The sequence below is a fragment of the Microtus oregoni genome, unplaced genomic scaffold (genome assembly GCF_018167655.1).
Source record: "Microtus oregoni isolate MIOR12 unplaced genomic scaffold, Mior012 000092F_ref0000046, whole genome shotgun sequence".
In the NCBI taxonomy this organism is placed as follows: Eukaryota; Metazoa; Chordata; class Mammalia; order Rodentia; family Cricetidae; genus Microtus; species Microtus oregoni.
The window spans coordinates 181,457-204,173 of record NW_024544604.1 but is presented as its reverse complement, the minus strand read 5'-3'; the positions used below and the strand labels follow the sequence as shown (position 1 = coordinate 204,173).

Here is a 22,717-nt window from a genome sequence, read left to right as displayed (position 1 = left end):
AGCCTGGTCTACAAGAGTTAGTTCCAGGACAGGCTCCAAAGCTACAGAGAAACCCTGTCTCGAAAAACAAAAAAAAATATGCATTTAGATTCAATGGGTTACAAATACTTATCATCTTTAAAGGAAATTGGGTACAAATTAATATTGGTTAAGATAAAAAAAGCTACTGCTGGTTTCAAAAGTTTCACATTAGTACAGTTTTTTATATGTCACTACAAATTTATTTTTATTGTGATACATACACATGTACATATATTATATATGTTGGCTTTTGTTTGAAATGTATCTATGCAATGTTCTGGACTGCTGGATAAACTCACGAGAGGAGACATTCATGGAGATTTACATGTTGTCTAAAGGACAAGGGGACAAATAAGAGACTAAAATGATATTAAAAAAACTCATATATGGCCAATAATGAGTTTTAAGAAAAAAGATTTTTCCCCTTCCTTAATTATTAAGAATATGAGTAAACAAGCTCCAAATGAGTCCATAAATTTAACTTCTCTTCCCAGTTTGTGTCTGTTTTACCAGGTTTCCACTTGACTGACAAATGCATCCAAGCATCAGTTGCTGATAACAACCTGCTACTAATGACTATGAGTCCTGACCTTGCTGAAACCTGATGTGGACCCATCCAGCCAATGTGACTGCTGTATTTTCAGGTTGTCAATGGGCCAGATTCTTCTAAGTTCCCTCATTGCTTTTGACTAACATTCTAGCCTTCCAGGGCCCCAAGAACAACGTCCTAGGGTCAGCAGGAAGTAATTACAGAAATAAATACATCATCCCTGTCTCCCCCTCCCCTGAAATATTAGAAAAAAGAAAATTTCTCTGTCAGTCGTCACAGGGATTTTGGACATTAATGCCTTCAATAAATAATAATTCCTATCTGGGTGCCATTAAACTAATGTTACTAAAACCTCAATATCAGCCTCTGGAATAAATTCATCTCAAGGATTTGAGATGATGTACTGAGCAGCGGCAAGGAATTTTTTTTGTTCTTTTTTGTAAAGATTTATTTATTTATTATGTATACAACATTCCTTCCATGCATGTTTGTATGCCAGAAGAGGGCACCAGATCTCCTTATAGATGGTTGTGAGCCACCATGTGGTTGCTGGGAATTGAACTCAGGACCTCTGGAAGAGCAATCAGTGCTCTTAACCTCTGAGCCATCTCTCCAGCCCGGCAAGGAATTTTTTAAAGTGCAGTATTTTGTCATTAATAACCTTATAGCTGAACAACCCCTTTCACAAGCTCAAACCGGGTTTACTGAGGGTTCTAAAACTTGTGCCGCTTATTGTACTGAATCAAAGTTTTGGTCACAATTATCTTCTTATACATCGGTACAACAGAATGAATTATGGACAGTCATTCAGGCACTGCAGGATTTTCCTACGGAAGCCTTTAATCTAGTGGCTGATTCCAAATATGAAGTTGGGTTGTAAAGACCATCTACACTGCTTCTATTTATTTATTTATTTATTTATTTATTATATACACAGTGTTCAGCCTCCATGTATGCCTGCAGGCCAGAAGAGGGCACCAGATTTCATTACAGATGGTTGTGAGCCACCATGTGGTTGCTGGGATTTGAACTCAGGACCTCTGGAAGAGCATTCAGTGCTCTTAACCTCTGAGCCATCTCTCCAGCCCTCTACACTGCTTCTATTCATGTTAATAATCCTATATCGCAAGGGTTATTGTTAACATTACGAAAGTTACTGCAAGCCAGGCGGTGGTGGCGCACGTCTTTAATCCCAGCACTTGGGAGTCAGAGGCAGGCGAATCTCTGTGAGTTCGAGACCAGCCTGGTCTACAAAAGCTAGATCCAGGACAGGCTCCAAAACCACAGAGAAACCCTGTCTCAAAAAACAAACAAACAAACAAAAAAACGAAAGTTACTGCAAAAACAAAATCATGTAGTGTTTATTGTGCATATACGATCACATACCAAATTACCTGGATATCTAACAAAAGGGAAAATAATCTAGCTGATACTCTTGTAAACTTTGCTCTGGCTGAGGATGAACATCAACATTTACACACCATTGCTCCTCAATTACATGTTCAATATAAAATTCCTTACAGACAAGCTAAGTGTATTATTAAGTGTATTATTCTTAACTGTCCTATCTGTCATCCCCTGCATTTAATACAAAATATCCCTGGTACAAATCCTTGAGGTTTGGATTCCAACCATATTTGGCAGATGGATGTAACTTATATACCAAAATTTGCCCAGTTATTTTATGTTCATGTGACCATAGTTACATTCTTCTCCATGATATGGCCTACGCCATTATCTGGGGAGACAACTAATCATGTCATTCCCATTTATTTGAAGCTTTTTCAGTATTGGGGGTGCCAACCATAATAAAGACAGACAATGGGCCTGCATACTCTTCTACAAAATTTCAGCGATTCTGTGATCGATATGATATTAAACATGTGACTGGCATAGAATATAAACCTCAAGGTCAAGCCATTGTAGAAAGAGCCCATGCTACCTTATAGCAACAAATAAAAAACTAAAAAGGAGGAAAATACAGGATTTGGGTATGAAAGACATCTGGGCTTTACAGAATAATCCTAGAGCTATTATGCATCAGGCTTTGTTTGAACTTTTTGAATTTACCACAGGGAGACATTCTGACTAGAGCTGAGAAGCATTTTGTGTCTGAAAGATCTCAGGCTTTGGAGCCAGCTTATTTTAAGGAAATTTGGGCAAAAACTACTGATGCTGAATGGGTTCCGGTGCAGTTGTTGGTAGATGGAAGGGGCTATGGTCTTGTGTCTTTTCAGGATGGCCACCAGCAGTGGATTCCAGGCCGCTGGATCAAGGCCTGAAGGACCCATTAAAACAGCTGTGCAGTGGTGCACGCCGTTAATCCCAGCACTCGGGAGGCAGAGACAGGTGGATCTTTGTGAGTTCGAGGCCAGCCTGGACTACAAGAGCTAGTTCCAGGACAGGCTCCAAAGCTACAGAGAAACCCTCTCTCGAAAAACCAAAAAAAAAAAAAAACCAAAAAAAAAAAACAAAAAAAAACAGCTGTGCAGAGAAGAATGGCATCGAGGGGAAACGAGGACAATCTTGAGGTGCCGGTGGCAGCAATGGCCCAGTTATCATTGGCCAGAAAACGTCCTCGTAGGCATGTTAAAGCTCCTGTGCCTCCCTGGGGGCAAATTAAGTCTCTCACTGCTAATGGTCAAGCTGTTCTGCAGAGGTGTGATAAACCTGTTACAGCTGAGAATCTTTTCCTGACCTTGTGTGCTTTACTGTCCGTAACTTCTGCAGAAGCCAATGGCTCCAGCTACAAACAACACCGAGACAGTTAATGGTCCTCGGCTTTTGGCCTGGGGAGATAGAGGGATAAGTGGACCTTGGATGGCTATTCTACAATTTCCTGACACTGGTCAGATGCATATTTAGAAGCTGGCTGCTGCCTTAAAGACTGTGCACCTTGCCGGGTGGTGGTGGCGCACGCCTTTAATCCCAGCACTTGGGAGGCAGAGGCAGGCGGATCTCTGAGTTCGAGACCAGCCTGGTCTACAAGAGCTAGTTCCAGGACAGGCTCCAAAACCAGAGAAACCCTGTCTCGAAAAACCAAAAAAAAAAAAAAAAAAAGACTGTGCACCTCTATAATGGATCATTTTCCGGAAATGCTTCCAGTGCTTCTGTGTATAATTTTACTATGTGTAAAAGCTGGAATGTTCCTTTGCCTTATCTACTGATAATTGGGAACTTTGTTTTTTTTTTCTGAAAATATTTTTTGTGTCAACTGTACCTTATACACTTGCTTAAATAATTCTATTCCTTTAAATGGGCAGTCCATTATCATTGTGAAGCAACGACCCTACATCTGGTTACCTGTAAAGTTAAATGGACCTTGGTCATCTAATCATTTAATTCAGTTAACAGTAGAATTTTTTTTTTTGATTTTTCGAGACAGGGTTTCTCTGTAGCTTTTGGTTCCTGTCCTGGAACTAGCTCTTGTAGACCAGGCTGGCCTCGAACTCAAAGAGATCCGCCTGCCTCTGTCTCCTAAGTGCTGGGATTAAAGGTATGCGCCACCACAGCCCGGCTAACAGTAGAATTTTTTAAGAAATTGCTTGCTCGTAGTAAAAGATTTATTGGAATGGTTGTTGCTGTATTATTGAGTCTAATTTCAGTCATGACACCAGCCACGGTATCTGGGATAGCCTTACACATTTTGTTGCAGACTAAGCATTATGTTGAAGGTTGGCATAAAGATTCTCATGAACTTTGTTCCCAACAAGCTGGAACTGATGCCAGATTACAGAATGAAGTTGATGCCTTAAAGCAGACGGTATCCTAAAAAAAAGGTTATGATGTTAGAAAATGAACAAAGATTACACTGTGATTGAAATTCCACTACTTATTGTGTTAATGATTTGGCTTTTAATGAATCTGTATTAGCCTGGGGAAAATGCAAAATTATTTTTTGAGAAACAAATCTGTAAGACAAAAAATTTATAAATTGCATTTTAATATAAAATCTACATTTGCACAGAGGTTTCCAAAGATGACAGATTCTCAACAGATTGCTGAGAAACTAGAGGGGTTAGGCCCCTAAGGCTTGGGTACAAAGTTTGTCCCACACCACTGGCTACCGGTATGGGGATAGTAGTTATTGTTATAGGTTTGCTTATGCTACTGTTTTATTTACTGCTTACTAAGTCTCATCAGTTGAGCATGAAAAAATTGCTGTTAAATATGTGTGTCAAGCTGGGCTGTGGTGGCGCACGCCTTTAATCCCAGCACTCGGGAGGCAGAGGCAGGCGGATCTCTGTGAGTTCGAAGCCAGCCTGGTCTACAAGAGCTAGTTCCAGGACAGGCTCCAAAGCGACAGAGAAACCCTGTCTCAAAAAAAAAATGTGTGTCAACCACCTAACTCATTATAAAAGGAAAAAGGAGGAAGATTTAGAGGTCTGGTTTTGAACTGCATAGAAACTCTGTGCAAGGGAGACTTGAGGTAGCATTCTTTTTTTTTTTTTTTTTTTTTTTTTTTTTGGTTTTTCGAGACAGGTTTCTCTGTGGTTTTGGAGCCTGTCCTGGAACTTGCTCTGTAGACCAGGCTGATCTCGAACTCACAGAGATCTGCCTGCCTCTGCCTCCCGAGTGCTGGGATTAAAGGCGTGCGCCACCACCGCCCGGCTTGAGGTAGCATTCTTGCTGACAGGCTTGGCAAACCAAGTCAGGAGGAGGCAAACCTCTCCCATCAGTAGAGTGCCTTGCCAATGGTCAGTCCTTGAGAACACAGATGTGCACTGTAGTTCAAAGGCTCTGATTAGGTCGTGGTTTGTCTCCTGATGAGGTGTTTTTACATATTATATTACAACAAGAGTTTTTCCCATAACACCTAGGTTTTTGTTTAGATTAGCTAGAGCACGAAGCTCTTGAAATTATTTGCAACCAAGTGACTAGTCTATGAAACTATTTTCATGTATTGTGGGAACCTAGTTTGAATCGTGATTTGAGTATTATAAAGGAGCACTGGCTTTGCAATAAAGTATGCAGCTGTATCTCCTACTCTGCATCCCCTGTGTCCTGATTTCTGCAGCACTACCCAGGGTCATCCATAACCGAAGAGGTTGGGGAAGGGTCCCCAACAACTAGGAAAAAGTTGTGATGCAGAATTTTACTCCAAAGTCCCAGCTGATCTTGGAACTCCAGAGAGTCGCCTTCTAGCTAATCTCCTGATGGGCTAAACATGTGAGCCACCATGCCTAGCTGCTTTTGTCATTTGAAAACCCGTGTGGATAGGAGCTGGCAAGTTGGTTTGGCTCTTAAAAACAGTTGCTGTTTTATTCCCAGCACCCACACGGCAGCTCACAACTGTAAAGAACTTCAGTCCCAGGGGTCCAATGTCTTGTTCTGATCTCCGACAGTGCCTGAAATGCATATGGCACACATACATACATGCTGGCAAAATTCTCATACATATAAAATAATAAATTGTGTGTGTATAGATGGGTGTGGTGGGAATCACCTTTAATCCCAGCACTCAGGAGGCAGAGGCATGTGTACCTCTGTGAGTTCAAGACCAGTCTGGGCTACAGAGTGAGTCAAAAATTTATTGTATAACAAAAATTAGCATTTTATTATTTTTTAGATTTATTTATTATGCATGCAGTATTCTGCCTGCCTGTATGCCTTCAGGCCAGAAGAGGGCGCCAGATCTTTGATAGTTGTGAGCCACCATGTGGTTGCTGGGAATTGAACTCAGGACCTCTGGAACAGTAGCCAGTGCTCTTAACTCCTGAGCCATCTCTCCAGGCCACATGTTTATTATTTTTAAATGTAAAATTTAGGGGCATTAAGTACATTTGCAATGCTTAGCCATCTCTATTATGTATCTATTGAACTTTATCATTCCAAATAAAAGCTTGCCTGGCGGTGGTGGTGCACGCCTTTAATCCCAGCACTCTGTAGGCAGAGGCAGGTGGATCTCTGTGAGCCTGGTGTACAAAGACAGTTCCAGAACAGCCAGGAGGAAAAAAATTTTTTTTGGCTTTCAGAGACAGGGTTTCTCTGTGTAGAAGCCCTGGCTGTCCTGGAACTTGCTCTGTGGACCAGGCTAGCCTCAAACTCATAAAAAACCACCTGTGTCTGCCTCACAAATGCTGGGATTAAAGGTGTGCTCTACCACTGCCCAGCTGAAAAACCCTTTCTTGATTACAAAAAAAAATCCAGAATTCTGTATCCTTAAAGCAATAATCTCGGGGCTGGAGAGATGGCCCAGTGGTTAAGAGCACTGACTGCTCTTCCAGAGGTCCTGGGTTCACTTTCCAGCACCCACATGGCGGCTCATAACTGTCTGAAGATCCAGTTGCAGGGAATCTGACACCTTCACACCAATGCACATAAAATAAAGTTAAATAAACCATAAAAATATTTTTTAAAAAGCAATAATTTCCTATCGTCCTGTACTTGCCAGCCTCCGATCATCTCTATTGGACTTTCCATCCCTGTAAATACCTCATACAATAATATATGCCCTGTGTCTAGGTCATATCGCTTGGCATAAGTGCTCCCAATAGGGAGCAGGGCCGTTATCACGATCACTTTATCCGCCAGATATCATTTTCCTCCTGTCGTCTATTTTGGTTGTGAACCTTAGCCTTTAATGGCTGAGCTACCTCAGCGTGGGTTCTTGTACCTTGAAAACTTATGTTTATTGCTTGGTTGTTGTAGGGTTTTGGAAATAAGGTCTTGCTATGTAATAGATTAGGAGCCTGGAACTGTCTGTATTGAACATACTCACCTTAAACTTGTGGTGTGCCTTCTGCTGCCGCTTCCCAAAAGCTGACATTACAGATGGGCACTACCCTGCCTTGCTCGATTTTCTTCCTCCTCCCCTCCGTCTTTTTGTAACCCAGGCTGGCCTCAGACTCATAGATTCACCTGCCTGTGCTTCACAAGCACTGGAATCAAAGGTGGATAGCAGCATGCCTTTGTTCTTTATTTTGATAATTACCTCTATTATTTTTTCCTGTTTTTCAGGTGTATGGGTGTTTTGTCTGTCAGTTCACTGTGCACATGCAGTACCTGACAAGGCCAGAAGAGGGCATCCTATCCCTTGGGACTGGAGTTAAACTGTGAACCACCATATAGGGCCTGGGAGTTGAATCTGGGTTCTCTGAAGTGTATACAGCCAGTGCTCTTCACCTCTGAGCCATCATTTCTCCAGTAGCAATCCCCACCCCTTTTTTTCTATAATGTCATTGTTTTTGAGACAAGGTCTCACACAGCCCAGACTGGCTTCCAAAGTTTGCTGTGTACCTGAGGCTGACCTTGAGCTTCTGATCGCTGTCCAGGCTGTCCTCTGTCTCCTCCTAAGTGCTGAGATTTTAGGTGCTTTTACCCAGCGGGGCTGTCGTTTTATGGTTGTGTGGGTTATATGAGAACACGTGTCATGACCCACATGTGGAGGGCCACACACATGCCATGACAGTCAGAAGACAACTCCCTGGACTTGGTTCTCTATTTCCACCTCTGTGTGAGTTCGAAGGACAGAACTCAGCTATCAGGTTCAGTGGCAAGTGTCTTTACCACTATGCTCAGCCATTATTACCTGTCTATTGGTGTTTTGGGACAAAACCTCACAGCATAGCACAACCTAGCTTGAATTCACAGCCATCCTCCAGCCTCAACCTTGGGAGTGCTGGGCATGCTTCAGCCTCCTAAGCACTGGGTTTACTCTCATGGGAGAGATGGGGTGGCCAGGACTGGCCATCTATAGGGCCCAGTATGGTGGTGATAACTAAGAGCTGAAGCTTGTCTTGGCTATCAATCTGGTTGAAGTGTTGTCAGAAAAATATTCTTCCCAGCTTTGATGCTGTAAGACAGGTATGTAATTACTGTCTTCAGGAGGTGGAGGAGCCAGCACTCAAAGCCAGTTCGAACCACATGAGACATGAAGACATTACATGTGCACTTACCTCCATTTAGGCACCGCGAAACCTCAAACTAATGTGTTTCCCTATTCCCCGTATTTTCTGTTGTTGAGATAGGGACTGTGTAGCCTGGGCTGTCCTTAAACTTGCAAACTCTCCTACCCCAACCTCCCAAATGTTGGAATTCCAGGCATGGTGGCAATGCCTGCTCCCTGCACCTTTTTGTCTTTTCCACCATCTTGAATACCTTTGTTGAATACCTCATATACCTTGTCAGTTTCGAAAGTGAGCCTGCAAGGAAAAATTTGAGTATCTCCCTTTCTCCTTCATCCCCACGCACAGCACTGAGGTTTGGCGCGCTTACAGGCTGCCTGTCTGTAGAAGTTCCTGACTCTCCTCCTGACTTCTCTGAAAAGCAAATGGAAGCAGCAGCAGCACACAGAGCACCCCTGGGGAAATATATCCGGGGAAAGCACAGCACTTTGGCTGCTCAGGGGCCGGCCCTTAAGTGGGTTCATTGCTTTTGCTTGTAGGTGGTTTCCCTCTAGGCTCTCATTCTATCTAAAAATTCTATTTGGCCCTTTGAAATCTGTTCCGTTTCTTCTAAAATTGTTATTCCACCTAGCCTGCAGAGGCCATGTTCACTGCGCAGTCAAAAACAAGAACAAGAGACTCAATGCCAAAGTTAAAAGCGCACCAAACACGCCTAGACATTATTTATTATATGTCACAAACCTACAGACCCCTCGGTAAACCCTCCTTGGGGCCCGGCCCCAGCAATTTAAAGCTGAAGACCTGGGGTGAAGGTGGCAGGGATGGGGCTAAGTGGGGACTGGCTCTGAAACTGGGGTAGTCCCCAAAGGGAAAACTGTGTGGGAGGGACAGAGGTCAGGGCTGACCTGGCTTCTGAGTAGGAGGGCTCAATAAAAAAAATCCCATAAACAAATGAGGAGTACAATATACTTTTGCTACCCTTCCTCCAGGCCTCTGCTTTTTGGGGGAGACTTTTTCCCTGGGCTAGGAAACAGTCTGGACATGCCCTTTCTTTACCATTTTCTGTAAGTTGGAGAGAAGTAGTATTAGGGTAGTATTCTGGGGTGCCTAGACTGGGTCCACACTAATTTCTATCATCTCCCCAAAGTCCCTTAAGGCAGAAAAGGCAAGATCTCCCCGAGGGGTGAGGATCTAAATCTTACTCTTAATCTAGGTCTAGAAAGTCAAAACCACAAGATTTAAAATCTGTTCCCTCCCCAAGAACAAGGTCGGCATAGAGCTGTCATAGGTCAGGTCCCAGGTTGGTCCTAGGTTAAGGCAGGGAGTTCAGGAACCGTTCCTCCCTGCTGAATGGAATGCTTGCATGGGATGGTGCTAAGGGTCAGGGCTGAGACTGGGGCCTGTACAGGGAAATTCTCCATACCTGAAATACCTGTGCTGGGCCTTTCCTACAGAAAAGGGGCGCCTGTCAGGGGAACAGGCTGGAACATACCCTTACTTTGGTTCCTTCCCAGAGCAGGGCAGGGGGCAAAAGGAAGAGATAAGGTTGAACCCTCTAGGGGTGGGACACCATCATTTTTATTTTTCTTTCTCCAGTACCAGGAAAAGCTGGCCTGGCAATCCCCAGAGAAGGAATGGAGTAGGATCCTGGCATCTCCTTTCCTTGGGAGACCTGTTTATAAGGGTCCCTAGTGGCCAGGGGCACAACCTTATCCTGGCAGGAGTAGGGCCGGGGAATGGCTGTGATTCTCAGATGAACTGAGCTTTCACAGCGCTTTCCTGCCATCTCCCTCAAAAATACCTGTGCAGGGTGGTTCCTTTGGAAAAGGGGCAAGGCCTCACCTGATTCCTCCCCCTTGCCTATTACAGGGGTGGGGCCTGATTGCAACTCCTCTTCCCCCAGATTTCCTGGACCGGGCAGTCTCACAGGAGGGTAGGGGAAAGGGTCTTATCCAGGCTTGTCCTCCTTCCTTGGGTGGGGAAGTCCAAGGGGAGGAGTAAGGCCTCATCAGGACTCCTCCTCCATACTGAAGCTGCTGCGATGGCTGCTGGCCTTGGACACAGCCGGGGATACTGAAGAAAGTAGGGGGTCAGAGGCAGCACGCAGTGGGGACAGGGCACCCCCTGACAATCCTCCCACGACCCCCTCCTCCTCCATCAGAATGTCCTCTAGCCCTAGGTGGAAGGGGTCTCCCAGGTCCCCCAAGTGGTCGCTGGGAAAGTGCAGGTCCAGAAGGGCATCCGAGAGTGGTGCTGGAGGCTGCTGCTGAGGCGCACTCTGGACAGGTCCCCCTGACACATGAAATGTGGTTGTGCTCGGTCTGCTCTCCTCCTCAACGTCCAGCTGCTCTGCCTTGAGGCTGTCGGAGAAGGAGCTAGTGGCTAGGGAGAGCAGTCCTGGGGTCGGAGGCACTGGCAGACCATGGATCTGGGCCTGCAGTTCTAGCTCCTGCAAAAAGGAGGGAGTGGGTGCAAAATAAGATGGGGTTCAAAGTCCCTCATGGATAGAGGAGTGTACTCATGAAAAGGGCAGGCTACTAGGTTCCAATGCAGCCTCTGAACTCCAGAGTCCCAATCTGTACAATGGTACAATGGCACGTTATTCCACAGGGCTGTTTCTGTGAATTAAATGTGTTAGAGGGCATACAGCGCTTGTTACAGTACATAAGATATATGCCATGCGCATTAGCAAATATTCATTGCTACTAGTTTTTAATTATTTAGAAAATCTCTCTTTCCTTTTTTTCCCCCAAACAGGGTCTCACTATGTAGTTCTGGTTGTCCTGAAACTTACTATGTAGACCAGGTTGGCATTGGAATCACAGAAATCTGCTTCCTTGGTATTAAATGTGTGCCACCATGCTCAGCTGAGAATCTCCCTATTTACTTATTGAACTCGCTCTGTAGACCAGGCTGGCCTCGAACTCAGAGATCTGCCTGCCTCTGCCTCCCAAGTGCTGGGATTAAAGGTGTGTGCCACCACTACCTAGTCAGATTTATGGGTGGTTAGCCGGCATGTATATGCATCATGTGTATAGTGCTTGTGGAAGCCAGAAGAGGGCATCAGATTCCTTGGAACTGGAGTTACAAATTGTTGTGAGCCACCATTAATAATTTTTTTTTAAATCAAGGTCTCACTATACAGCCCTGACCCTTGATCTCACAGATCCACTGGTTTCTGATCTTGAATGGTACAGCATTAAAGGTGTGGCCTACCATTCTAGGTATCCTTATTAGTCTTGTTAATGGTGTTCTAATTACCTATTATTTCCATATCATTTGAATTGAGCTGCCCAAAGGGAAAACTTGCCCGTTCTTTCTCTGCCTCCACCTGCTGGAAGTTCCAGCCACCCTCACCCTTTTCTCCCCTCCCCCAAACCTGAATGCGAAGCTGCAAGCTTCGGTTGGCTTGCTCCAAGGATCGCTGCCGGCTCTCCAGGTCTTTGGAGCGCTGCTGTTCCTTCTGTAATTTGCGGATGTAGTCCACAGATGCCTTTAGGATGGTGCCCTTATTCCAGCGCATCTCCCTGTGGGGCCCAAGAGGGAGGAAAGACCGAGTGCTGCATATGAAGTCTCTTAGGGGACTGTACCAGGTAGATGGAGTATCTGAGCACATCACAACTTGAGGTAAACCAAACGGTTAGAATGCTTACAAAAACCCCTCTGCTTGCAATCTTCCACTGGTGGTCATTATACCCTAAAACCTGAAAGCCCTCTGTACCATGACCCCTTCCTTCCTCCTTTCCTCCACTATAGCCGAGGTTGGCCTCTTAGTGTTCACATGGGAAACGACTCTCATCTCAGACCCTGTACTTGGATACAACCTTCACCCGGAGCACTCTCTGTCCACCCTGTGGCCCCCTTAATCTTGTCCATCCCTGCTCTTGGCGCTAGGGAAGAACACGGGGCCTTCCACACAGTAGGCAAGCACCGTGCTTAGCTATACACACAGCTCCATGTTCAGGCTCTCTACTCAAGCGTTTGTCAGCTGAGGCCTGCTCAGTCCTATGCTCCTCACACCCTGCTTCGCCTTCCCAACATTCGCCCATCCTCCTTTGGTTGTTTTTAAAAACTTTTACTGAGATATATTTACTTTATGCGTATGGGTGTTTTGCCTGCATGTGTGTGTGTGCTCCAATAGTGCCTGCCTGTGGCCCACGGAGGCCGGAAAAGGGTATCGGAACTAGAGTCATGGACACCATCTGGGTGCTGGGAATCAAACCCAGGTCTTCTGGAAAAGTAGCCAATACTCTTAACTGCTGAGTCATCTCTTCAAACCCCACTGTGTTCTTCCTGTTGTTTTGAGGCTGACCTCAATCTGTAGATCCCCCTGCCTCGGACTGCCGAGTGTTGGGATGACAGGCCCTGTCCCCTTCTGTTCATTACAACATGTGTCATAAATTCTACTTGTCTTTTCTGTTTTTGGTTTTATAAGACAGGGTTCTCTGTAGCCCTGGCTGTCCTGGGACTCGCTCTGTACACCAGGCTGGCCTCAAACCCAGAGATCCACCTGCCTCTGCCTTCTGAGTGCTGGAATTAATGGCGGGCGCCCAGCAGGGTTGTACTTAACTGTCTACATGCTCCAACTAGAGTATCAGATCCAAGAGGACAAGGGTCTTCTCCTTTGTGCCCTCTGATATGCTCAGAGCCTAGCAAACTACCTGCTACAAAGCAAAGGCCCAATAACTAAATCCTGAGTAAGCAAAAAAAAAAGTACTGAATGACTGGAACACTTGTGTTCAACAGGGTGCAGATAGGACAAACTGACATGCCTGTTTGCAAACTGAGGGGCTACAGTCCCTCAGCTAAGGCAGAGAGCTCTTTCCAGGGGAGGTATTGTTTTTTTGATGCAGAGTCTCACTCTGTAGACCAGGATAGTCTAGAACTTATTATGTAGTCCAGGCTGGCCATCAACTCATGGCAATATTCCTGCCCCAGCTTCCCCAGTGCTGGAATTACAGGTATGAGCCTCAGCATCTGGTTTAGAGAACTTTTGTCTGGGCAAGACTACATGGCAGACACCAAGGAACAACTTTCCTGGTCCAGGGTGCTTGTTCCACCTCCCATTGGCCTGGGGTCCCCAGCCCAGACTCACGGATCATTGGACTTGGGGATGAGGGTGCCCAGCTCTTTGATCCTATCGTTAATGTTGAATCGCCTGCGTCGTTCAACTTTCAAGAGAGGGGGAGAAAAAGAAAGAGTAGGAAAGAGTCATCAATGGGTAAAGGAAAGAGAGGAACAGGGGTGCTGGGAGGCTCCCCATGGAAGGTGGCCCTTGAAGCAAGGAGCACGGCAGGGCTGAGTGGCAGGTGGGCAAATGCGCCTGCTCTGGGGCTTACTTAGGTTGTGATTGTCTTTCTTCTGTCGCTCCTTCAAAAGGGCCTTTGCCTCGGTTTCTGGAAGAGAGTGAGGGTGGATATCAGGGCTTCTGGATACAGGAAGCAGAGTCCCTGAAGATGCAGAGGTAGGGGCTAGTGGGAGAGGGACAGAAGGTGTGACTTTTTTTAGAGATAGGGGTCTTGCTTTGTTGTCCAGGCTGGCCTTGAACACCTGACCTAAGCCATTCTCCTTCTCAGTCTCCAAATTAGCAGCAACTAGAGTTTGGCACAGAGCCAGACTTGGAGGGATTTTTTAAAAAGTAGATTTATTTTTATTTTCTGTGTATGGGTGCTTTGCCTTCACACATGAGTGATACCACATGCATGCCTGGGACCCAAAGATGTCAGAAGAGGGCTCTGAATCCACTGGAACTGAGTCACAGATAGTTATGAGCAGTCATGGGAATCAAACCCAGGTCCACTGCAAGAGCAGGCAGTGCTCTTAACTGACCCGCTGACCCTGACGTCAACAATGATGATGATGATGAATGACAACTTTAACAACTTCAATTTCTTCTTCTAATTCTTCTCCTCCTCTTCTTCCTTCTTTTCTTTTTCTTCTTTCTTCTTTTCCTCCTCTGTCTCAATATATAGCTCATAGTGGCCTTAAACCTTCCACGTGCTGGGACCATGATCATGCACCACCACACCTGTTGACTGCTTTCAAAGATGTCTTGAGCCAGGCATACTATAGGTGCCTATAATCCCAGCATTGTGAAGGAGAGACAGGAAGATCGCTCCAAGTTCAATGCCAGCCTGGGCTATATAGGGAGTTCCAGAACTGGGCATTTGGGCATAGCTCTGTAATTTCAGCACTCAGGAGGCTGAGGCAAATGGGCTGTTGGAAATCTGAGGTCAGCCTAGGCTACAGAGTGAAACTGTGTCTCAAAAAAATAAACAAAATGCCTCTCTTTGCTAGTTTTTTTAATAAAAGCATGGTGGCACAGGCCTTCTGTTGCACCCAATAGGAAGTCAGAGAAAATGGGGTGAAAGTAGGACCAAGAGTCACATGAGGGGAAAAAAAAGAGGGGGGCAGTTGGCTTTGTTTCTCTCCTCTGTGGTACTTCGGATGGAACCTAAGGTCTTCAGATACTAAGCTACCCTCCGAACCCCAGCCTCAACCTGTTTCTGAAAAGCTCAAACCCTCTCCCTAGAGTCAGGTCTAGCTCCAGACCTGGCAGTGACAGGGTTTGACTCAAGGGACAGGGTGGGGTATAGGGCCAAGACCCTAGCACTTACCAGAGATCTCCCGTTTGATATTAGGCAGCTCGGCTGGACAAGAGTTGCTGACAGTGATGGCCGGCGTGGCCACTCCTTGGCTGCTGTACACATCAAGCAGATTCCCTGACACAGGCAGCTGCGGACACCAAAGGCACAGCACAGCCTCCTCAAACTCGGGCTCCTGACCCTCACATATTAAAAGCCAGAGCCCTCTAATGCAAGGATCGGGGATTCCAGGGGATCCCTTTTCCTTCAGGGAAGTGTTACATGGTACTTAACAGCAGGAACAGAACCAGGTGAACTTACTCTGGTTTGTAGGGGTTGGGGTCCACCCACTCAGCCCCTCAAATGCCTCAGTGGTCTTTCTGAAGCCCTTCTCCAAAACAACTCTCGGGCTGGCTCTGAGAAGAAAAATGCTGGAAAATCCCAGCTCTCAGGTCTGTCAGTTCTGGTCTGACATTCCAGGCCGTTAGCTGCTTCCAGCACAGCATTCCAAGCCAGCATTCTTGGAACACTCCAACTCAAGTCTTTTCAGACCTTGGTAAATTATCATGGCAACATGCCACCCAGAATCTGGCTTTCTGGAGAGTTCCAGCTGAATCCCCAGCTTTAAGTGTGATCACTACTTTAAAAACCATAAGCTCCTACTGGTCCACCCCGACATTCTGATACCTCAGGTGGTCTAGTCTATTTCACAGCTAGTGCAGCTTTTATACCAGCCTAGTTTTTGCCTCTCTCTCTTATACTATGCTAGATACAGTCTGGTGCAACGCACTCGTATAGAAGTGGATCCAGCCCTAGCCCTTGGTCAGCTGTCACATACTGACACCCCTTTGAGGCTTTCAGATCTGCCTCCTAACCTCTAGCTGTGTCCGAAACAGTGAGAAGTTAGGATAAAAAGTAGAACTTTGTGTGTGTGTGGTACTGAGGACAGAACCTAGGACTTCATCACAGGCTAGGCAAGCACTCCTCCACTCGGCTGCATCCCCAGACCCAGAGCATTATCATTTCTATATAAGGTGCTAGGCTCCTGGTAAGTTGGGAAAAGCCATGAGATTAACTTGTCAAGGCATGCTCTAGAATCAGATTGTTATAATGGTAGCTCTCTTGCTCTGGAAAGTTTTATCCATTTACAAGGACCCAGCCTCTTGGCCCAACTCATCACAAGGGACTTGGTACACTCCAAATAGTAGTACAATGTCCAAACACTTGTTATAACCCAAGCCTTTGGTTCCGATTACTACATGGTAGTACCGGAATCCCTTGGGACACTCAAACTGCTACATGATTCCCACTTCTTGGTACTCAGCCCAAGTGCCCAGGTAATAGTATGTCTATAAACTCTCCATACTGTATGTCTAAATCTACCAGGGCCACCTCTCCATGAAGTCCAACAAAGGCCCAAGGGCAGTGGTGGGTCTAAGCCCCATTCTCAATATAAGGCCTCTCTCTCAATCTTAGAATAATGCATGGCAAGGGTCACTCATATACACACAGCCAGTGCGGGTGTGGTCTTAGTGACAGAAGAATGCCACAGTTGTCAGACCACCTCCCTTTGTAGGGCCTCACCGTGCTGGGGAGCTGCAGCCCTGCAGTGCCTCCGGGAAGATAGCTGAGCATCTCATCGTTGTAACTGGACTCTAGGCTGATGATCTCATCAATGACATCATCAATCTGGGGAAGAAGTAAATACTGTACAGGGTTAGAAGAACTGGGAGGGGAGGCTGGGGGTGGCAGTAGCTTAATGGTAGAGTGCTGGCCTGGCGTGTGCAAGGCCCTGGGTTCTGTTCCCAACACCCAGCATTCACACACACACCACCACCACCACCACCACCACCACCACCACCAACAACAACAACAAAAGAACTGGACAAAGGGCATAAGGCAAGGTTACCGACAGACTCTTACCTCCTTCTCTGAGCTGGACCCAATGGTGAGCAGTGCCATGGGGCTGTTAGGAGCACTGCCTGTAGGGCCAGTGGCATGGGCAGTTTCAGGGGCAGGAAGTGCCTGGGCACTGGTAGGCCCTGGTGGTGGAGTGAGGGCCTGGGAAGCCAGCTTGGGCCCAAGTGTGGTAGACAAGTACTGTTTCACCTGCTGCCGGCGAGCTTGCTGCAGATGGTAGCGGGTGGGGTTCTCCAGGTGGGTCTGAACCTGTGAAATAAAAGAGAGGGAAGGCGAGGAGGCACAAAAGAGAAATAACTGAGCCCCAGCCTGACCCCATAACTCAACGAATTTTAGGCTCGTGTGGGCCTAAGACTGGAGAACATCTCAAAAATATTAGTGAATCTGCCAAGACCCTAAACTTCTTTTCCCAGAAATCCTTGAAAACATCCATCTCCCCAAGTTAATAAGTTCTCTCAAGTTTCTAGTTCACGCTGTCAGAGTCCTCAGAGTTCCCTGCTAAGGGATACCACCCAATAGAAGAGAGACTCTCCCACACATGGCTTTCCTACATATCCTCACGAGTCCAGAAGAAAACTTAAGAGATGATCAGCACACTGGCACAAGGGCTGATCACTTAGAAACTATCATGACCTGTCCTTAGAACCACATGGATGCTGTCCAAAAGTCACCTGGACCCCAGGCCACCCCTTAGCTCCTAGGACCGCTTCTCAGTCACTAACTCCCAGAGCTTCTGAATCTGTCCTTACCTTGAGCACCTCCCTGGGCACCTGAGCAGGGGGTGGACGACCCAATGTGTGGCCACCAGCGGACACACCAATCACAGAGATGGCTGGGGAGGCAGGTGCAAAATTGGGGAAGGGAGCAGCTGCTGCCTGTTCCCGCCGCTCACGCCTCTCCTGCTCCTGGGCCTGGGCCCGCATCAGCTGCTGCCGCAGCAAGACCCGAGATGAAGATGATGATGACATGGCAGGGGTCCTGGAGGCCCCTGCAGAAGACGATGCAGACAGTGTAGCTGGGGTGGTTGCTGTGGCCTGCAATGATATTGGGAGGCTGCGGAATGGGAAATATGGGGTCACAGGTAAGCTAGAAGTCTCTTTTCAAGCCTAAGGGTCAGTCTGTGCTGGACTAGATCGAGAAACGGTCTTGTTCTGTGTTCCCAGACTACAATGTGTGGGTAGGAAACATAGGTACCAGGCCTGGATGTGGGCCTCAGGAGACGCTGGAACCAGACAAAGCTCCATCACTCAGAGGTCACAGTCTGATCATTTGTTTCAGGGGAAATAAGACTGTGGTCTTCAGTCTTAATGGTGAAACCTCAGTTGGAGCAGGTTCACAGAGTAAGTGCAGAAGTTGGGCTCTAAGAAAAGGAGTATCTTGGGAGGCAGAGGCAGGTGGATCTCTGTGAGTTCGAGGCCAGCCTAGTCTGGTCTACAGCCAGTACAGCTAGGGCTACACAGAAAAAATCCTGTTTTTTTTTAAAAAAAAGTTTCACCCGGCAGTGGTGGTGCACGCCTTTAATCCCAGCACTCGGAAGGCAGAGGCAGGTGGATCTCTGTGACTTTGAGGCCAGCCTGGTCTACAAAGTGAGTTCCAGGACAGCCAGGACTACTATAACAGAGAAACCCTGTCTCGAAAAACAAACAAACAAAACAACTGGGGGCTGGAGAGATGGCTCAGTGGTTAAGAGCACTGGATGCTCATTTAAAGGACCCAGGTTCAATTCCCAGCACCCACATGGCAGCTCACAATTGTCTGTAACTTCAGTTACAGGAGGCCTAACATCCTCACATAGATATATATGCAGGCAACATATCAGTGCACAAAAAAATAAAAATAAAATCATTAAAAAAAGTTTTAGTTTGAGCACTTGGGAGACAGAGGCAGCAGAATCTCTGTGAGTTCAAGGCCAGCCTGGTCTACAGAGCTAGTTCCAGGACAGGCTCCAAAGCCACAGAGAAACCCTGTCTCGAAAAACCAAAAAAAAAAAAAAAAGAATAGGAGTTTCTCTTACTAAAAGGTGGTGAGCTCACGTGGATCTGAAGCTGGAGTGAAGTGGGAACACGAGAGTTGCTAAGCCTCATCTGGAGCTCCTAGAAGTGGGCAGTAGGCTCCAGGGCCCCAAACTCCACTTCCTCCCTGCCCAGGCAGGGTTCTGCTGCCAGGAGCCAGTTAGTTTTGAAAATCTCAGAGGTTTCACAATCCTCTCTTCCTGCCCCTCTTCCAGGTCCCCTCCCCTCTCTAAGCGCCCAGGCCGATGACTCAGCACATTTGGTCTTCCACCCACTAGCTTGGAAGCTCCAGGGCTGGGGGTGGTGGGCTTGCCAGGTGTGCAGAGGGCTGAACAGGGGCTGCACGGTCCTACTCCCTGGAGGGCGGGAGCTTAGGAAGGCCACGCCCATCCACACAGCCAGGCCTGCGAGAATTCCGAGTAGGGAAAACAAGGTAGGGCAGGGTGAGGGCAGCTGCGCCAGAGGCGTGCTGGCTTGCCCACCTGCTCTCCACCTTCGGGCCTCCAATCCCACCACAGGGAAAATACAGGCTGCTGAGAAGGGGAGAATGGGTTGGGTGGGCTCAGAGGGCCCTTGGCCTTCAAGTAGGGACGGGGACGGGGGAAGGGTCAGTTAAGCCAGGCCTACCTGGAGCGGAGGGGTAGGGGCTGGCTTTTGAGCTCGTAGAAGCTGTCTGGGTCAAGGATGTTTTCTAATTCGATGTCAGCAACAATCCCGGATTCCGGAAGCAAAGAATTGAAGCTGAGGGTGGAGGGAAGGAAGGAGCGGTGGTCAGTGACTGCTGGGAGCTCTGATGCCCTCCCCTCCCCAGACCCTGAGGCGGGCGGGCTCCCACACACAAGTCCCATATCCTTTCCCTCTTCCCACTCCTACTGCTACCCACAGGCCCTTAAGGGTCAGAACAATAAGAAAGCTTGGATCCCAACTCGCTCACTCCAACAACCACAACCCGGGTTTAAGAGGGGGAATCAAGAGGACTTTGGGAATGACAATTCACTTGGTAGAAGGACTCCAGGCTTTGCATTCAGAGTTCTCCCAGCCCCCACACCCCCTACTGTTTTGCCGACAGCTGAATGTGAACCCAAGTCTGTATACAGGCACACAGAGCAAGTATGGGCACCCCTCAGGCTGTGAGTCCATTGTAACACAAACTGAATGCATCACAAAGAGCACTGGGCTCCCTCATTTACTTTGCCGCAGGAGCTACCACTCTGCAAAGAAATTCCAGCCTCAGCCAGAGTTCATAGGCTGCTGATACCCATCCAAATATAAGAACTGAATGAGGAAAAGCTCCCCTCACTCCGCAGGCGAGCATCTTCAAAGAGCGAGTCTGAGTGCAGGATCCGCCTGGCCACAGGAGCATCATTCTTAGCTAAGAAGAAACTGCCCTGTCTCCTCCTACTTTTTAGATAGATCAAAACACACACCCGTTTTCAGTATCAACAATCCACTGCCACACAAAACAAACCTTATCTCAGATGAAGGAAGGAGGCTGAGGTCAGCCTAGACTATATGGGGAGGCTTCCTCTCAAATTATAAAGAAAAAGACACAGGAGCTGGAGTTTGCTTAGCATATAAGAGCCCTGGCTTCCACTCACAGCACAACATTGCTCCTATTTAACTGTGCCCAGCACTGTGACGGTCTCGGCTGTTAGAAAGAATCGAAGATGGTTCTGCTCAGGCCTCCCTGCTGGGTATAAAGACGACCCTAGTGTCCAGGCCCAAGACACATAGAGGGTGAATATGTATCCTTGTTGGAAGTGTACAGCCCAGTGGTACAGCACTTGCCCAAGTGTGGGGCTCTCGGTTACACCCACCGCATCCCCAAATAATATTCACCCTTGAGTTTAGTCAAGTTTGGAATCCTGAAAGATTGTGACTTCGGTTGGTAAGAAGTCTCTCCCCTGTCTACCAATGGTTTTCTTCCCCTCCTTGCCCACAGATGGGGCTCTAAAACCACCCAGGAAGTTGGGAAGAGGAAGCCGGGAGAGTAGCTGAGTTCAGCACAACCCCGGGCAGAAATGTGGCGGCCCCCTCCCACACTCCCACACCACTGCACATAAATTGGGGAAAAATGGGGACTGGAGAGGGCAAGGTTGTGGCCAAGGAAGAGCTGGAGTTTTCAAAGCAAGGCTGATGGAAGAGGATGAGAAGAGGAGAGACGGAGGACCCACCCAGCCAGGGATGGTGCAATCGGTACTCACTCCAGCTCTAGAGACTGATTCAAGATTACACCCGGGAACTGAGAGACAGGCTGGGAGGGCCAAATAAAAGGAAGAGGGGGTGTGTGGGTACGGAGTGGGCAGGGCTGGCTGAGAGGCTAGGGTGAGTGGCAGCAGAAACAAGACCCTCCTCTGGGTTCCCAAATAAGGTTTGCGGCCTCCCCCACTCCTATGGCTAAGAGTGAACTATCTATCCCGTCTGCCGGGCGCCCCGCATTTCAGCTCACACTCAAGACGCAAGAGGGGCTTCCACTAACCCGGCATTTCTAGACAGACTCCGCGGACGGGGGGGGGGGGGGGCGCAGAAGGAAAAGGACGGGCCCATCAAGTTGCTCCGCTCGATTATTCTCTCTCTCACACACAACACACACACAGAGACACACCCGGCGTATCTGAGACTGCCCCCTAACCCCCCTCCACATTTGTTATCCCCCAAACACAGCGCCGGCGGCTACCGGCAGTCACTAAGTGCCCCAAACAGCACCTCTGCCTCCCAGGATCCTTTCTCCCACACTAAAGGAAAAAGATTACAGGATTTCCTTAAAATCGGTGCCTCGCCTAACAGTGCGCCCTCCAATTCATCCCTCTTCGACCGACTCAACAATTCCAAATTCAGCTTCTAACCAGTTTCCCAAGTTCAGCTACCTTGGACCAGTTTCTGTATACTCCACAATGTGCCCCGCTAGACCCGGGGAAGAGCCCCCCAAATCTGACCCTGCCCTCCTCAGCAGACTCACTACTCTTTTAAGCCTTAGTCTAAGTGGGTCGGTACTAGATTTCTGAGGTGCCCACCCAAGATGGGCACTCCGACGTCCTTCAAGCCTAGGCCAAGAGTCTCCAATCCCAGTCCGGGGCCCCCCAATGTTCTGAGGTGAGTACCCAGGGAACCTCAGTTGTCACTCCCGGCCCCAGGTGGCCCCGCACCTGAGCAGCTGGGCCGAGTCGGTTGGCCTGCGCTCTTCCAAAAGCACGAACACGGCTCGAGGGCCCTCCGCGCTGGCCTCTACGCCGTCCCGAGCTGACTCGGCTGCATGAGACATGACACCCGGCCCCGGGCGAGCCCTGCCAGGCCGGTTGGGCCTTGGCCCGGTCCCCCTAACAAAATAAGAGTCCCCCTCCCCCCGCTCGGCACTGCCTCCTCCGTTAAGCCATGGAGCTAGCTCTGCGCTGGTGGGCGGCGTCGGGAAGATGGGATGGGCCGTGAGTCATCACCCGCCCTGAACGGACCGACACCCCCCAATCTAACCCCGAACGACCGCTCGCCTCCCCCTCGTCCTCTTCCCCCTCCTCCCTGGACTGGGGAAACTCCACAGGAAGTGACCGCACGGGGCATGGAAGTCTAGTAGGGCCATACCTCCTGAGCAAGGCAGCCAATTGCTACCAGAAGATTCGAGAGTCCGCCTTAAACCACGACTTCGAGGCGTAGGGAACACCGGGTTTGCACCGCCCTTCGGAGAAAGGAGCCCTTAGGCCACGCCCTCGGCGGCGGAAGCAAATAGGCGAAAAGAGATTTGGTCGAGCCACGCCTTCCTTTCTGCGTAGCTTCCTGAGCCACACCCCT

The 22,717-nt window shown here is 48.0% G+C and overlaps 1 protein-coding gene across 1 annotated transcript; it reads right to left on the bottom strand.

The window, feature by feature from the left end:
* Nucleotides 1–9,235: 9,235 nt before the first annotated feature.
* On the bottom strand, nt 9,236–22,196 carry LOC121442681 (transcription factor E3-like). The gene is made up of 10 exons (XM_041644293.1): nt 22,081–22,196; nt 19,562–19,675; nt 17,672–17,975; nt 16,926–17,171; nt 16,587–16,691; nt 15,036–15,153; nt 13,758–13,814; nt 13,514–13,589; nt 11,798–11,945; nt 9,236–10,867 (listed from the first exon to the last, which is right to left on the bottom strand). The coding sequence occupies exons 1-10, from the start codon at nt 22,194–22,196 to the stop codon at nt 10,427–10,429; spliced, it is 1,725 nt and encodes a 574-aa protein (XP_041500227.1). The 3' UTR covers nt 9,236–10,426.
* Nucleotides 22,197–22,717: the final 521 nt, after the last annotated feature.